The sequence below is a fragment of the Hippopotamus amphibius genome, chromosome 5 (genome assembly GCF_030028045.1).
Source record: "Hippopotamus amphibius kiboko isolate mHipAmp2 chromosome 5, mHipAmp2.hap2, whole genome shotgun sequence".
In the NCBI taxonomy this organism is placed as follows: domain Eukaryota; kingdom Metazoa; phylum Chordata; class Mammalia; order Artiodactyla; family Hippopotamidae; genus Hippopotamus; species Hippopotamus amphibius.
Window position 1 is genome coordinate 154,137,493 of NC_080190.1, and position 18,396 is coordinate 154,155,888.

An 18,396-nucleotide genomic window follows, 5' to 3' on the forward strand; every position below is an offset into this window, starting at 1 on the left:
CAATCCATCTCTCTCTCTCTCCTCTTGCCTATGTATGTGTCTCCTATACAATATATTTTATACACACACACACACACACACACACACATACATATCTCCTGTTGGTTCTGTTTTTCTGAAGAACCCTGTGCACCCACTTTTTAATGGTGTGGAACTGCAGCTCTATGGGCCTCCGTTTCTGTATATGTAGAATGGGGTTCATGATATCTACCTTGCAAAATTATTGTATGGGCTAAACATGGACTTTAAAATGCCAAATGTGCAAACAAGTGCACAAGCAATATTAGCTCCAGACTTCCTCTTTGTGATAAGCTGGTGACCTGTGCCTTTATACAGAAATAAAAACAGTATCTAACGCTAATATTAGGTATTAATGATTTTGAATGGCTGCCAAACGATGAACTCTCCATGGTTTCCGGTATGAATACCCAACGTTTCTTGGTGGAGCTGAAACAAGTACTTTTCTCTCCACGCCCCCCCCCCCTTCTAGCTTTACTGGAGATCTTGCCACGGCAATTTTGCCCTAATACCTGCCACGCACAGGAAATGGTGGAGGCTCTGTGTAAAGTACCTTCTTTATTGCCCTGTGGGACTGACTGCCCAGGAGAACTTGTTTCATTTCACCTGGGGAACAGTAGATGTGGGATTCCAGGGGTGTTGTCTCCTCAGAACTGCAGAGAAAGGGCCACTTTCTTGGATCTTGGGGACCTCATCTGCAAGGTTAGGTGAGACTGACAGATGGGCTCCATTCCATTTGGGTTTTAAGGTGAGACACCCTCCTGCACTCGAGGGGCTGAAGCTTCCCTCTGAGTTCAGCCGGGTATGACAAGCAAACTCATTAAGCCCAAAGGGAGTTTTACTCTGATGCTACAGGAGAGCTGAGTGCCTGGTGTACTGTGTGTGCTGAATCTACACAGTGCTGGGCCGTGGCCCTCAAGTTTCCATAAGCGTAAGTCATCTGGGATGAAGCTGTTTAAAATACTGAAGCCTGGGCTGGAGAGCCTAACTTGACAGTTCTGGGGTAAGATCCAGAAATCTACATTTTGAGGAGCATGCCCAGAAAATTCTGCTGCAGGGGAGTCATGGATGTGGGGGAGGAGACTGTGGTGCAGAGGAGAGAAGGATGCTACTTTATGATCCTCTCATTCACTGGTTCCCAATCTACCATCCCAGGCTGCCTGGGCTCTTGAGTTGATGCCTCTCTGTCCGCACTTGCCACCACCTTCAGGCAGGTTGTCATCATTTCCCGCACAGATTAATGCAGCAGTTTCCTGACTGCATGTCTGGCCCCTGGTCTTGTCCTTCTCCAGTGCATCTTCTCATCTTTTGATATACAAATCTGATCAGGATGGTGTCTGGTCCAAAACCCTCCAGTGTCTCCTCACTGTCTCTAAATCCCTTTAAGGAGAGCAAGCAAACAAGGCATTCGCATCACCACTGGGTCCCTTTCCAGCCTCACTTCCTTCCAGCTCACTTCCCTTCTTACTCACTTCCCACCCTCTAATCATACCAGCCTTCTTTGTGTTCCTGGAATGCAGAGAGCTTCCTCTTCAACCTGGACCTAAGAACAGGCTGTTCCCTCCCACCGGGACATCTTCCCAAGCCCCACTTGCCCTATTAACTAGGGCCTCTTCCTATTTTAGATCTCAGCTTCCTGAGGGAGGTTTTCCTTATCCCACAGAGTCAGGGAATTCCTTCTGTTTACTCGCTCCCCAAAGTGTAATTCATGTCCCCTTTCACATCACTCATCATGTTACTATGATTCTTTCCTTGATGAGTGCCTTCCCCATTAAAACATAAAATCCACGTACGTGAGAACCAGGTCTATCTTGCTCACTGAATTTCACCAATACCCAGTAAAGGCAGACACATGGCAGGTGCTCAGTAGTAAATCTCTGATTTGTTAGTAAATATTCTTTTATGGCAAGGTGACTCTCTCCATAGCTCTTATGATCTTGGCAATTTTATATTTGCGTGATGATTAAAGAGAAAATAAACATACCCTACTAACTATAGCACCTGGCTCAGTTCAGAGGTCACTTACTCTTGGAAGATTTCCTGATGCATGATACATTCCTTCTAAATCAGATGAACTTCCTACATAATCCTAACATTCTTTTTATTTTTATTTTTTGGCTGCATTGGGTCTTCATTGCTGCGCACAAGCTTTCTCTAGTTGTGGCGAGCAGGGGCTACTATTCATTGCAGTGCGCAGGTTTCTCAATGCGGTGGCTTCTCTTGTTATGGAGCACGGGCTCTAGGTGCGTGGGCTTCAGTAGTTGCGATGCGTGGACACAATAGCTGCGGCACGCAGCTCTAGAGTTCAGGCTCAGCAGTTGTGGTGCACGGGATTAGTTGCTCCATGGCATGTGGGATCTTCCCGGACCAGGGATTGAACCTGTGTCCCCTTCGTTGGCAGGTGGAATCTTAACCATTGCGCCACCAGGGAAGTCCATGATCCTAGAATTCTACATTTACCTCTGTTACTCCTCATGTCTCTTTCACTTGACTTCAAGATCAAGGAATGTCATATTCATCCCTGTATCCCTAACACATAGCATGTACTGCTGGGTACATGGTAGAATCTCAATAAACTTTTTTTTAGATGAATTGTTGAAAGATTGTGTAATCGCTAGTATGAAGGGATACACAAATAAAAAATGGGATACAAAGAATGGAGGGGTTATTTCAGAGAAGAACAGAAGATTTTAATTCTTGGCTGGGGCACAAGGCCGGGCCACTCAGTGCAGTGTATGCATGTGGTGCCTTGTAGAGACTTGGATACAAGGAGAACCTTGAACAACTACACTCTGTAGAACTTTACTTCAGGCACTAAGAACAGAAAGTAGATCAGATACAATACTAGGGACAGAAATTCTAAAGCACACAGATGGCAGATTTCTTCTTAGAAAAGCCAAAACAGCTCAGTGCATCCTTGAAAATGGCTCTGATTTTCTCTCATCAGCTCCACATGCCCTTGTCCTGCTACAATTGGCTTTCAAAAAGCCCATAGAAGATTTGAACACCATAGAACCCAGATTTCAGGGTCTGGATTTACCCTGAAGAAATGAACCAATGTCAGTTGTGGAAAACCCGTATGCCATCTTTCTTCAATGCAGCATCAGTCATTGAAGACCCTCCAAATCCACAGTCAAACCACAAGGTGACATAACAATGCAATCTCATGGCCATCTTGAATTGTCCAAACAAGAGCAACCAAATATATTTTTAATTTCATTTAGAACATTTAATGAAAAGGGGTCAATGGTAAAGAATTTCAAGGTTGGTAATTCCTGTAGAGGCAGACATGAAGCATTTGGAGTCTTTGGGGTTCCTTTATGCGAACTCTTCACCACGCGAAAGATGCCATAAAACACTGAGTTGTGAAGAAGTAATAACAAGGATAATTCCTGATAGAGCATGTCCAAATTAGAAAGATGTGTGAACACTTCCACCCTATGCTAGTTACAGGGACCATTGGGGCACTTAGAACAAGCAGATGCTTTTCAGCCATGAAGACTGCAACAGACAAGAAGCAAGGGTGCATTTCAAGACTCATTTCAAACAAAACAGCTTCCTGAGTGAACTGGCCATAACAGACTCCAGAATGAAAATGAAATAGGAGTGGACGCTAGCTAGGCTATACCGGTCATAATGCTAACCCCTAATGATGAACTGATGTGCGAACTTAATCATCCCCCATTGAAGTCTGTGTTTAGGTCTCTAAATATAAAGCGCATACCAAGAAGAATTTCTCTGAAGGCTCAGGGACTTGATAAAAAATTCCTAATTGCAAAATTTGTGTAACCTTGTGATGATTTTGGAATGTGCTGGGGGTAAAGCCCAAGAAGGTAGCAGATTGAAGAAATGTCTTGGAGGCAACTGGGAAAGGACATGTGGTTGGTAGGGCATAATCCAATAACACTGAACAAAGAAGTGGTAATGAAAGACCCCAGAGATAGAATAATCTGCACCCAATCCTATAAAATTATAAATCCAACGTCCTCACCCACCACGAGCCCCTGGGCAATTAAGTGGGTTTTAGGAGAAAAGGTTCATTCTACAGTCACTTGACAGTGTCACTCAGGAGAACATTGAAAACTTTAAAATACTAGGCAAAACAATTCAAGATAGGTGGGGTGGCTTATATATTTAAGAGCTCTTGCCAAAGGTATACGCATTTAAGAGCCACTGCCATCATCTTTTTTTAACTAGTCAATACAAAAAGATCACAAAGGAATAAAAGATTTGCAGCAATTTTGCTCATGGATAATGCAAAATGGCTTTGTAGCTACTCTTTTATTACAAATCCATTTAAAAATGATACTGCACTCACTGTTTTGAGAAGATGACGTTGAAAATGAAATAGAGCTGGTAAACAAGAGTAAAGGGCAAAAATTACATTTAAATCAGAAAAATACATTTAAACAGAGGATCCACTCTCTGTGGGACACTGTGCTAGGAAGTAGGAGAGCACAGCAAAATCAGAAGACAACTGAGGTTGTCCACGATCTGCAGGAGAGACAAAGATACCCCATGCCCTTGGACAAGCTTCTCCTCCTTCCTCATGCCAGCTCATGTCCGGCTGTTAAAACTTTTATCCCTCAAGATCTAGTTCATGGGCTACACCTTCAGCAAGTCTTCCTTTACCCACCTATTCCCAGATGAGGTTAAGTTCCAGTTCTGTGCCACTACTATACATCTCCACATCTCCACCATGGCATTCATAGCCTATCCTCACTGCTAGATTGGGGGCTCCTTCAGAGCCTGCTGCTCATTGGATGGAAGAACAAATAGTTACTCAACAGACACTGTGTAATGAATAGATTAGCGTGCACAAAGTGCTTAGTGATGAAGAGGGAACATCGGTTCTGCCTGAGTGATAAGGTAAGGCTTCTCAGAAGAGGTGATATCTCACCACAGCTCAGTCCTTTCATGAGTTTTATTATACTATATTCATAATAACTCTATTAAATAGATCCTATCCCCATTTTCACAACTAAGGAATCTTAATCTCTGACAAGTAACTTGCCCAAAGTTAATACATCTATGAAATGCCTTAGAATGGCTTTCTATGGAATGCTAAAGAGTTTGGGTTTTATTCCGTAGGCAGTTGGGAGCCATCAAATGTTTTTAGGAGGGAAATAATGTCGTCAGAAATATATTTAAATTAACTCTGGCAAGAGAAGTAAAAAGTTAATTAAAGGAGAATGAATGGGGCAGGGCAGAGACTAGAGATCAAATAGTAACTAGTAGGTTATTTTAATGGCCTGGGAAGGAGCCAACGAGGGACGATTTAACACAGTGGCAGGGATGGAGATGAGGCAGAGAAAGGCTGGAAAGCCATTTTACAAGCAGAATTCAGAGGGTTTGGTCACTGGTCACATGCAAGTGGGGAGGGGAAAGGAGTGACTCTGAGCCTTCTTCATTTAGGTGATGGTGTGAGTAAGGCATTCATAACCATGAGAAGAAACAAAGGGAGAAGAATCAGCTAGGGAAATGGTGAGAAAGACAATGGGGTTGACTTTGGATATTTTAAATTTGAGATGTCAGTGGAATATTCAGAGGTTCCTATCTTTGAAGCTTCATAGAGGTCTAAGATGTATTTGAAAGTAACACTGAAGTAGGGGATGGTTAAAGCAATAGGAGTGGGTGAGATTCTCCAGAGAGCATGCAAAACGAGAAGAGCCAAGAGGACCTGTCCCCAGGGGGCATCAGCATTTGGGGAGTGGTAGAGAAGCCACCTAGCTGAGCAGGAGCCTTTGAAACAGAAGGGGAGAACCAAGAGAGTCATTACCACGCTCATGAAACAGATGAGCAGCAAAGAGGAAACGCTTAACGCTATCCAATGACGAAGCAGAAGAGCAGAGTATGAAGAAAACTGATGTGTGAGTGTCAGAGTTGTAACACCAGTGGCACAGCTGAATAAAAGATGTGGAGGAGGCTGGAAATTAAATAGTGTCATTTGAGAGATACTAGAAAGGGCCATCAGACACACCTCACGTAGGCATAAAAGCGAATCTGATTGGCTCACGTTTTCTCTCCCAGGAATTGCAAATATTATTAGATTTTCTTCCTCAGAAAAGAGACAAAGGAAGCATTTCTCAATGACAACTAGGGAAAACCATATTCTATTGCCTGTACACAGATGCTAGAAATTTTAATTGAATCAATGAGTGAACTGTAAATGCATTTGACCTAAACTTACCTTGAGACAATTTATTAGAAACTCCTAGGAAAGCAGGGCCCTCTTAAAATAACAGATCTAAGAAGTGCTAGGTAGGACATCTGCAAAGATGCAGTGAATTTCAGAAGGCCTCTGGTATTTTTATATGTATAAAGTCAGTCTCTAGTGCTGTTATTCTGTTTTTATTATCCTAAGAATGCCGGCCTGGCAGTTTCTTATGAAGTTTAATGTATGCTTATGATACAAGCCAGCAATCCCATCTCTAGGGACTTGTCTAATGAATGAAAACTGATGTTTATACAAAAACCTGAATGTGAATGCTTTTAGTAGTGTTATTAGTAGTTGCCAAAATTGGAAACAACCCAGATGTCCTTCAACTGGGGAATGGATAAACTCTGGTATATCCATCCAACTCAATACTAAACAGCGAACACGAATGAACAAGTGACACACACCCTCAGCTTCAGTAAGTCTCAATGCATTATAGCAAGTGAAAGCAGCCAAACTTTATGATTCCCTTTGTATGACATTCTGGAAAGGGCAAAACTAAAGGAACAGAAAACACACCAGTGGCTTCCAGAGGCTGGAGATAATGAGAGGGACTGACAAAAAAGGGGTACCAGGGAGAGTATTTTTTAGAGTTATGGAACTGTTATATCTTGACTGTGGTGGTAGTTATACAACTACATACATTTCTTAAAACTTGCAGAACTGTACACTAAAAACAGTGAGTTTCACTGTATATAAATTGTACCTTAATAAAAACAATGAGAAAAAAGAATACCGGCCTGGGAACTAAGAGAACTGGGCTCTAGTTTCAGTTACGCCGCTGACTAGCTGTGTAACCATGGGCTATCCTCTAATTCTATTTGGGTCTTGGTGCCCAAAACTGAAAAATGAGATTGGAAATTTTCTCAAATTGTCTATTGCTGTGTTCTACAAAGACTTCCTCCTTTAAGCAAGGTGGTGGACCAGATGGCCTATTCCAATTCAGATGGCCTACTTCAGTTGCTAAAGTATCATTGTGGGGGTGACTGGACTAAAATACTCAGTCTGTACACATGGTTCTGAAAAGTCTTCTTAGGTTAGAAAATAGTGTTTGTAATTTCTGCTGTTCCATAAGATGGAGCTTTGGGGAAGTCCATCTGGTCATGTAATTCTCAGCTAAAATTCGACACATATATTTGGACAATGTGGAAAAAGCCCCTTGGGAAACACTAATGTTTAATGAGCTATAACTGGCCTTGGTAAACAATCATACTCTTCTTTTTTTTCATTTTGCAGGCACGAATTAAAAAAGGCCTTTGAAGATGGCAGCATTTACTCTCTTCATTTGCCTCATCCACCAGCTGGAACATTGCTTTCTCCTGCTTCAATTTACTCAACTGTTGGGAAAATTAATAAAAGTAGGCTTGTTCAGGTTTCAGAGGCAGTAATAGGCCTTCGACAGAACAGAGACCCTGAAAAGAGTTACATGTGAAACTGCTGACCAGCAGAAGCTGTGATGGTAGGTCCTGAGAACCAACAGATAAGGAAGGGAGTAAGTCCATCAGGTCTTGAGAACCAGCAAAGGGAGTACGTCATGAAGCTTCCTGGAACCTGGGAGTCTGGCCAGTTCCCAGGGACCAGCGAACATTCTGAGACTTACGATTAAAAATGCAAGCATTTAACATAAGAGCCAGAGCTGCACATCTGCATGTAAGCTGGTGATTATCAGCTTGCGGCTTGGCCGTTAAAAGCGGGACTCCTTCGAGCAGGAATCTGACGTCTCACCCGAGGGGTAGACGCACCGCCAGGGACCTTCCCACTTGGGACTCCAGACTGCTGTACCAGGGACTCCCCAGCATTGCTTGGATCTGGATGAAGTTCTCCCAAACTGGTGATGTGCGCACATCTCTCTCTTGATATGTTGCTTGTTCTCTCAATTTGGTAATAAATGTTCGCTCAAACTAGTAACCTACGTGGCGATGTTAAGGGCTCCCAAATTGATGATGCATGTACATATACGAATATAAATATGTATTTTTGCTTGTCCTTACACTGTAACTTACTACTAATATAATACATTTCCTTATTTCTTGCTTATTAAAGCGTGGCGTGGTTATTTTGCCGGTGGATCCTCTGAACCTGAAGCTGGTCTTTTGGCAAAACACCAACCTTCATAGTTACTGTCTTTTCGAAAGTAGGTCTTTTGGCAAAACACCAACCTTCATAGTAACTGTTACATTTTTACACTATCTATATATTTGTAGCCCAGAAAGACACCGAAAAGGACACCCGGGAGTGGTTCCATCCTATAGTGTTCCTGGGGTTGAGGGAAGTGTTTACAGCTGAAAAGGGCGTATACTAAGAATAAAACAATAATCTTGATGATAATGTCAAAAGTTTATATATTTGACCTTGTGCAGCAGGGGTCCACAAACTGTGGACTAGAAACTGTGTTTGTAAATAAAGTTTTATTGCTATACTGCTATGCCCAATTCATTTAAGATTGTCTGTGGTTGCTCTCCCATGATGCGGTGGTTACAACAGACACTCTACAGACTGCAAAGACTAAAATACTTACTATCTAGTTCTTTACAGAAGAAGTCTGCCAACCCACTTTCATAAAATCTCCTGTAATCATCACATCATTGCTATAAAATAAGCATTACTCATTTAACAGATCAGAGGTGACGAAGTATAATGGATAAAAGTTTGCTGTGAAGTCAGACAGACCTGTACTATGTTTTACTAGTTGTCTGATATTGGGTCTGTTGTTTAAATTCTCTGTCCTCAGTTTCCCCATATGTAAACTGAGGCTAACAACAGTACTGATTACGGGAGGGTAAGTGTCAGGAGTTGATGTGACAATTAGTGCATTGCTTTGCATATAATAAACATTTTATACTCATTAGCTACATGAGAAACAACTAAACTGATAACTTCAGTATCCTTCGGTGTTTTTCTTCCTAGAAATATCCAGTATTAAAGAGCTAAGGATGCCCCGCATATGCTTCATTATGGATTAATTTGACGGATCCCAAAATAATTTGCACTACTTCTCTGTGTTACATAAGGCACAGGGTAATGATGTTTCCAGCTCTGTACTGCATTTCCCTAAAGACAGCTGGAGGTGCCCTGACAAGGCTGAGTTTCCTGAAGGAACGTGCAAGCAAGCAAGCCCACCAGATGGACAGACATCCCGGCCAGTCCCCAGACAGGACACAGAAGACCAAATGGCTGAATGAAGGAAGGAACCACCTCAAAGGCACCAAAGGGAACGACGGTAACGCAGGGCCAAACACTGATTATGTTGCTTGCAAATGTCACGTAGTCACAGGGCCACCGTGAGTAAAGGCAGGCAAATCAGCGGCCAGCATTTTAGCTGAAGGACAGTTCTGGTTTTAGATAATGAGCTGTTTCAGGAATTTTTGTCACGGTTCATTGATAGAGCCTATAAATGGATGTATTTGCTATGGATCCACCATACACATTTTTAAAAAACACCTTATAGTGTTTGTCTTTGGTCAGTATCCAGAAGATGGAGAGCAAGAAAAAGGAGGGAAGAGACTTCATCTTCCCTGTGTTCAGATAACCCATAGTGGCTGGTTAGAGCTCTCCTGGTCCATTTGTGTCTCTCTTGGCCATATTACTGTCATGGGACTCCCGGCAGCTGAGTGACAATGACTGGTGTAGAATGAAAAGCTTAAGACAAGTTTTAAAACATCAATTTAAAGCTGGAAAATTAGCCTTAATTATCTATTCATTTATTTCCTCTAGAAACATGATAGAATGAGCTTTCTGATGAGTGTATCTAATTTGTAGCTCTGATTACAAACTGAGGTAACTGATTTGATGTGTGTATAATTTCTACATCCAAAGGAATGTTGTTTCCTTGAGAGGAAATCCTCGGAGTTCATTTGTTTCATTTTGGAGTTGATTTCCAAGTTTGTGGTACGTTCTTCTGAATACCACTAGTGGGGATAAGACTTCATCCTCTTTGGAAATGGAAGCCCACTATTTAGCTTTAGATCCTGTAAATAAAGTAGGTAATCAAGCATGAAGAAACATGATGGGTCCAAGATACAGCTTGGAAAAAACAAATAACCCAATTAAAAAATGAGTAAAGGATCTGAACAGATGTTTACCCAGAGAAGATACGCAACGGCCAATAAGCACTTGAAAAGGTGTTAAACATCATTAGCTATCAAGGAAATGCAAATCAAAATCACAGTGACATACCACTTTACACATATTACAGTGGTTACGATAAAAAAGACAGACAATAACAAGTGTTGGCAAGGATGTGGAGAAATTAAGACCCTCTCACCCTGCTTGTGGGAATGTAAAATGGTACAGCTGTTTTGGAAAACTGTCTGGCAGCTCCTGTAATGGCTACACAGGGAGTTACCATATGACTCAGAAATTCCATGCTCAGTATATACACAAGAGAAAGGAAAATAGGTCCACACAGAAACTTTTACAAGAATATCCAATCCAAATGTCCAGTCCAAATGTCCAAATGATGAATGGATAAATAAAATGTGGTACTTTCATACAATGAAATATAATTTGGTAATAAAAAGAACTGAGATACTGACACATGCTTACAACCTGAGTGAACCTTAGAGACATTATTCTAAGTGAAAGTAGCCAATTGCAAAAAGACCAAATATTGAAGGATTCCATTCATAGGAAATGTCTAGAACAGGCAAACAGAAAGTAGATCAGTGGTTTCTAAGGGCTGGTGGTTGGGAGGGGGTGTTGGGAGGAAATGGGGAATGACTGTTAATCGGTACTGGGTTTCTTTTTGGGGTGATGAAAATATTTGAAAATTAATTGTGGTGACAGTTGCACAACTGTGACAATACTTAAAATCTTTGAATTTACACTGTAAATGGGTAAACTGTATATTCTGTGAATTATATCTCAATAAAGGATATTATAAAAATAAAGCTTTTATATAAATTAATGAGGTTGATTAAATTTTGTGGCTTCTATTACTGATAGCTAACTATGTTCTGTACTTACTGTCACACTGCACTGAGTGATGTATATATTTGAGCTCATTTAATTCTTACAGCATCCCAGTGAGGTGAGTAGATTTGCTGATCTCACTTTTCAGAGATCAAGAAATTGGAACATAGACAGATTAAGTAACTTCCCTGAAATAAACACAGCAGTAACTGTTGGGGCCAATATTTAAAATTCAGTCCTGATGCTAAAATTCTCTCTTTCTGCTTGTTTCTTTTCTTTTTTTTTTTAAAATAAATTTATTTATTTTATTGGTTTTTGTTGCTGCGCACAGGCTTTCTCTAGTTAATGCGAGCTGGGGCTACTCTTCGTTGTGGTGTGCGGGCTCACTGCAGTGGCTTCTCTTGTTGCAGTGCACAGGCTCTAGGCGTGTGGGCTTCAATAGTTGCAGCACAGGGGCTCAATAGTTGTGGCTTATGGGCTCTAGAGCACAGGCTCAATAGTTGTGGCGCACGGGCTTAGTTGCTCCACAGCATGTGGCATCTTCCCAGAGCAGGGCTCGAACCCGTGTTCCCTGCACTGACAGGCAGACTCTTAACCACTGAGCCACCTAGGAAGTCCCTCCTTGTTTCTTTTTAAACATTTTACTCTTTTAAGTAGTTAATACATACTTCAAGACACAAAGTGACTTAAAAAGCATATGTTCTTGGGCTTCCTAGGTGGCACAGTGGTTAAGAATCTGCCTGCCAATGCAGGGGACACGGGTTTGATCCCTGCTCCAGGAAGATCCCATGTGCCGCGGAGCAACTAAGCCCATGCGTCACAACTATTGAGCCCATGTGCTGCAACTACTGAAGCCCATGTGCCTAAAGCCCATGCTCCGCAACAAGAGAAGCCACAGCAATGAGGAGCCTGTGCACCACAACGAAGAGTAGCCCCCACTCACTGCAACTAAAAGAAAGCCCACGCACAGCAACAAAGACCCAACACAGCCAATAAAAGAAAGAAAGAAAGAAAGAAAGAAAGAAAGAAAGAAAGAAAGAAAGAAAGAAAGAAAGAAAGAAAGAAAGAAAGAAAGAAAGAAAGCATATGTTCTCTATCCACCTTCTTCCCTGTCCCACAGGTAGAGTTTGTATCAGCTTCTTGTGCATCAGTATTTCCTTATGTAAACAAAACATGTGCGGACATACATTATTATTTCTCCCTCTTTCATTTGCAAATGCAGCATCCTCTCTACCTTGTTCTGCACCTTGCTTTCTGCACTTCACCCAGCATCTCAGAGATCCTTCCATATTACTATTCTTCATTCTTGTGTTTATAACTTCTGAGTATACTCCAGGGTCTGGATATACTGTAACTTATTTAGCTGGTCTCCTAATGATGGACATGTAGGTTCTTCTTAAACTCTTGCTGTTCAATTAGAGCTTATGTTTTGAAATTGCCTCCAAAAGCAAGAAGGAAACACATAAGAAATTTAATCATTTGTGAAATAAGTCCCTTTCCTCAAAAACTGGCTACTTTGAAGGCAAAAACCCTCATTTAAATGTGGTAGTTGGAAAATATTTCTCAAAAACAAACAAAATTTAATTGCATCACAGTCCTATGTGAGCTGGGAAATAATGTATCTCTAGAGACTGGAGGGGTGAGTTATAATCTTTAAGGGGAAAGCTGAGGGATTTCTGAAAGCTAAATAACATTCTAAGACACTTGTTTGTACTTATTTAGCATATTATTTCCATTAATTAATATTTTCAGAGATGAGGAATCAAATATTCAATACTGAATCACATATCACCCCCCTGGTGCATATGATATATACGTTCCATATGATATATACATTATATATATCTACATCCATACATATCCAGATCTGTATATATTCCATACGATATATATGTTAAGCCATTCAGTTCACTTGGGTGGAATAGAGTTACAATTCTTATTATAGCAAACCTAGACCCAAAATATTTTAAGGTAACTCTAGCTGTCTTTACAACTTCTATTAACAGTCATAAAAATGACTTGTCAATTTTTTTCCACTTTTTAAAAAAAGAAACCATCACTTCAATAAGGCTACAGATTTTCAAAGGCTGTCTGACATGACATGAGTCTGAACATTAACATGGAAAGGACGAGCAATAAAAAAAGGTAATATGAGTGCAGACAAAACATCCAGGAGCTAGAGAACGTGATCTCTTCTAAAGGGAATAGAACGAAAGAATTCTAAAGGCACAGTTTTTCAAAGCTAAAGAAAATGACAACAACTGGATTGAAAAGGCTGAACTTAGCATTATCTTCCCAGAACACAAACATGTATTTAGCTTAATAGAGTTGAGTACTATCTCAGGAAAAATCTTATATATTATGCATCTATGGCAATGAAAACTGTAGAAAATGATTTTGCAAAGCAAACACACTGCAAGCTGACAGTAGCAGAGAGGGAAAAAAAAGAGTCCAAGGCGCACGTGATGAGTTCAGGTCTCATTCTATATACCACCATGGGAGGAAAACAAAAGAGCAGAGGAAGCCCCAGACGTTAAATAGAACTGGGCAGAACAACACTTGTGACTGAAGCTGAAAAACTGTGAGTGCATTTTCTGATTATGACCGTAATATAGATTTATAATAGAAGATTTGGAAAATTTAGAAAAATAAAAAGAAAACAATTAAAATCACCCACAATCTCACTACCCAAAGAGAACCATTATCAAAATACTGGCAAAACCATTTGCATCCCTCTTTCTATGTGCATATAAAAATATGTTCTCTTTACAAAATTGGGCTCATATTATAAATAAAGTTTTATACATGGCCTTTCCCCCCTACTTCTTACTACCTCTTGAGTACTTTTTCCTATGTTGTCATATCTTCCTTGAAGATATAATTCCAATGACTATATTATATTGTATCTTCTGAATTAAAACATAATTATCTGATTGTCTCCATACTGCTGAACCTCTAGGTTGTTTCTAATTTTTCAGTTTTATAAATAGTACTGCAATGGACACTCTTGTGATAAATCTTTGAATCTCTACTTACTTCTTAAAAGAAACTTAAAAGTATATCAATACGTCAGATTCACATTTAAGTCACTCAGTTTACCTGTACCTGTAAATTTGCCATTGGAAGTCTCTGGAGACCAAAGCAAATAATGCACGTGAAATAAACAATATATTTTCATATCACTCAAAGTCCATATTTATCCTTCTAGAACAGTCATCTTTCAGGCAGTACATTACTTCCTCTAGGCAAACACTATTACTGGGTTAATCTAAATGCAATAACATGAACCTTGGCTGACCCAAATTTCTCCAGTATGAGTATGCATGCAGTTACAATATTATGCAGACTGAAAAATACCCAAGGCTCTCAAAAATACACATTTTATCATCTTTTCATTTAAAACCGTGTACAATGGGCATTAAAATAAAACAAATAAAGGGTTATAGGTAGTGCAGGTTGATAGCAACCAAATCTTACCTAGACATGAAACTTACATATAGTGTAATTTAAGATTTTCTTCAAGATCCAGCTTTGTTGTGTCACTTCCAGTTATAGGGCTTTAAAGTGCGTTCAACATTTTGAAATTATTAATGATTCTTGTTTAGAACTATATGGTTGGAATATTCCAGTTTTAAATTCTCTATAGTCTACTTAAAAAATTACTCTATTTTACTTTCAAGATGATAAATAGGGTTCTCAAAATTTCACATATATATATATACAGACAGATACATACCTCTAAAATGTTTTTCCCTCATTAGTCAGTGAAAAGCAAAGTAAAGCAAAATGCAACAAAAATCCCACTTACATCATGGCCACATGAACTATGGAATCACTTAAATTCCAAGGTCCCCTCGGAATTGGTAGTTAGACTAAAATAGCTGGGGTTGCACTGTACAGTTGTGCAGGCTGCACACTGTACAACTCTAGGGGGTACAATCGTATCCTGATCTATATAACTGGTACTCTCTGAGGGTTTCGCAGTGCACAACCTATATAGCTTGATCTTGAAATTAGCTCAGATAATTCTGTTTGCTTATCCATTACTTATTTGTACATCCTTCCCCCTAGTGAGTTATGAAAAAGAGAAGTTTTAGCAGGGAAGTGGCCTTTAAATCTATATAGCTTTTTTTTTTAATGAAAGAAATTCTGCAAAAACCAAAACAAGCCAGTTTTGCCCTGGCTCCCTTCTGTCACGACGGTAAAGGTTTCTTTCCTCCCGTTTCCCCTTCCACCCACCCACTAGGCAGCAGCAGGATACCTTGTGTGAGTAACTGTAGGTTTCTGACTTCTTCTCGCACCTTCAGCTGAAGCACCTGTTGTAAGATGTGCTGCCGGAGGTTCTCCTGGGCAATCCCCATTCGCTCAAGCTTTTTGTCTGTAAGTCTCAGCAGGGCTCGCCCTGCAGGGTTTCAAGAAATAAAAGGAAAAGTAAATGAACAATGGCTGGAAAAGGATTTCCATCTTCCTCTGGGCTGATCCTGCCATAACAGAACTTTCCACCTAAACACAGACACTTTAGAATAGCGGGTCCTCCATTATGCCCGCTGACTGGAATGGATAGGCAGGATGGAAAAACTCCACAAATTTAAAAAAAGAACTTCAATTTTTATCTAATATTGGCAATCCCCAACTGCCCCACACGTTGAGTTAAATAAAACAGCAAAATTTTAACCTGGGTATTTGGGTCACAGATTGCAGGTTTCCATAGAAACAATGTTCTCTGTTGGGTGATGGGTTCTGAGGCTTGTCCGCAGCAGCCCATGTCACTGACAAGCCAGCTGAGGACTTAGATGCTCTAACTGTGGTTATAGAGAAACTCTGGCAATGTTTAACCAGGTTACAATACTGTTTCTGTGAAACGTGCATTTAAAGTTTCAGTTTTCATTGGTAGGCATCCCCCTCCGCAGCTGCACCCCTGGTGCTGGGCTGGAGTTCCAGCTTCAGCTGGCGGGAGCTGTGCCTTAACCCAGTCACTGACCTCAGGCAAACGTTCCAGCAGGGCTGAGCATGGGCATCTGAACGACTGCAAAACAAGGAGCCTGTGGTGTGAGTGCCCTCACAACAGACACCCTGGGACCTAGGCAGCCTGGCATAGTTTCCTTTCAACTCCTTTCTTTCCCTGGATGGGTGAGAAGTAGGGGTGTCTGCACGCTTCTCTTGCTACTGTGGTTTCCATCAAATTCCTGAATTCTTGCCCCGCTGTGCTTGACCCGACATAAGCACACTTCCAGTTGGCGAGTTTAGCACGAGAAATGAAGAGAATGATTATTGTTAGCACCACCCTGTGCTCTCCCTCCAGCACCCCCAGTCACCAGACTTGCAGGTCTTTTCTCATTTTAATTGATGACCAATACGCAGAGTCCACCAGTGATCAATGGTAAGTCTTGAGTATACTATGACATACGCTTCAGGAACCAAATTCTCTACCTCCTCAGATAGGAAACTCAACAGCCAGGAGGTGGGGTTAATGGGCATTTTTACCTGAGGAACAGGGAAGCCTACATGGGCTATGAGTAGAGACAGGTGAATGGGGAGAAAGAGGAGCAACCCATGCTGTTCATGCCTCTCTTTCACCTCTCTCTAAGCTTTGCCGAATGCATCAGTCAGCATAAGTTAGGTTCCATGTTGCATTAACAAACAACCCCAAAATATCAGTGGCTACAACAAAGTTTATTTCCTGCTTATTCCACATGTCGACTGCATGTCCATCCATTTTGATCATTACTGAGGTTGTACCAGAGGGAAAAGAGAGGTGCTGGAAGCTCTCACAGTATCAATGAACTGCTCAGCCTAGAGTCATTTATAAATCTTTGACCAGAACTAATCACATGATGTTTCCCACCCACCAAGGGTCCACACATGAACTGTGCTTCCATCATGCGCCGGGTACGTGGTGGGGGGAAGAGATATACTTGATGGGCAGCACTGATGAGAACCACACCAATATTGATTTGGCTCTGGCCTGGTGCCTGCAAGGAAGTGAGTGCAGGGGGTTGTGGAGGTGGGTGGTGGTCTGAAGCTTCAGTGAAATTTGCATGTGGAAGAGGAAGGAGAGGTGGGGGAAGGGAACCTAGGGTCTTAACAATAGCTGGCAGATCATGATGGCCATGAGCAAGGAAGCACAGGACACACACGCAGACACAAGTAGTTCTGACTGTCTTCTGTGATAGGCAGAATGATGCCCTCTCCACCAAAGATGTCCACGTCCTCATCTCTGGAATTGGTGAGTTTGTTACCTTATATGACAAAAGGGACACTGCAAATGTGATTTTGTTAAGGATCTTGAGAGGAGAGTATCTGGTGTTATCTAGGTGGGTCCAATCTAATCACACGGGTCCTTAAAAGCGAAAGAGGGAGACAGGAGAGCCAAAGAGGGGAGAGATGTGACAATGGAAGTAGATGTTCGAGTGATGTGGCCACAAGCCAAGGAATGCAGGCTTCTACGAGGTGGAAAAGACAAGGAAACGGATTCTCTCCCATACCTTCCACAAGGAATGCAGCTCTACCCTGATTTTTGCCCCACAGGACCCATTTTGGACTTCTGATCCCTACAACTGTAAGATAATATGTTGTGTTGTTTTTAAGCCACTAAGTTTGTGGTAATTTGTTACAGCAGCAATTGGCCTTGTGACTGGACCTTAACACATTTTTAAGAAGTCAATTGATGGCTTCCGATTTCCTTTTGTACCCCTTTCCTAATTTCTGGGCACTGGCATAATCAAAGGTGAAGACCCAAGGAGTAGCGAGTTGGGGTCCCAGGCTCCAGGACAGCCCTGCCCTCAAGTATTCTGCTGTTAGACCTTGACCCTGAAGTGACATTCAGAAAACACTGAATGGGACCTGGGCATCATTTATGTGGATAACTGGCCTCCAAATAGCAGATATCTAGCTCTTTATACAGGCCCTCAACTCAACAACAAACACTGCACACACACACAAAAAATCCCATGAAATTCAGATGATCTAAATCTCTTCCACCACTAAAATGTAGATATCCTCCCCTCTTTCTGTTCCACATTATTTGCGTTGCGGTTTTGCAAACTGGGACATTCAACAGCCAGAGTTGCTGAGGTGTTGGCAAGAAATGTGGGAGCTCTGGTCCTGAGAGGTTGGCTGGTCCGTCGCTAGTGCTAGTGAGGCTGAGGGAGGGTTTTACTCCAGTGTGCACGATTCCATTCCTTTGCAGACAAAGAAACAAAGATGTCCCTCCCCCCTCCCAAGAACCTCCAGCTTCAACCATTCCATTA

General features: G+C 41.4%; 1 protein-coding gene across 1 annotated transcript in view; it reads right to left on the bottom strand.

The window, feature by feature from the left end:
* The window catches only part of SAMD12 (sterile alpha motif domain containing 12), a 388,682-nt gene that overhangs the window by 147,322 nt on the left and 222,964 nt on the right, over positions 1–18,396 (bottom strand). Inside the window, 1 exon segment of the mRNA XM_057734974.1 lies at positions 15,408–15,548. Coding sequence (XP_057590957.1) covers positions 15,408–15,548 — 141 coding nt within the window.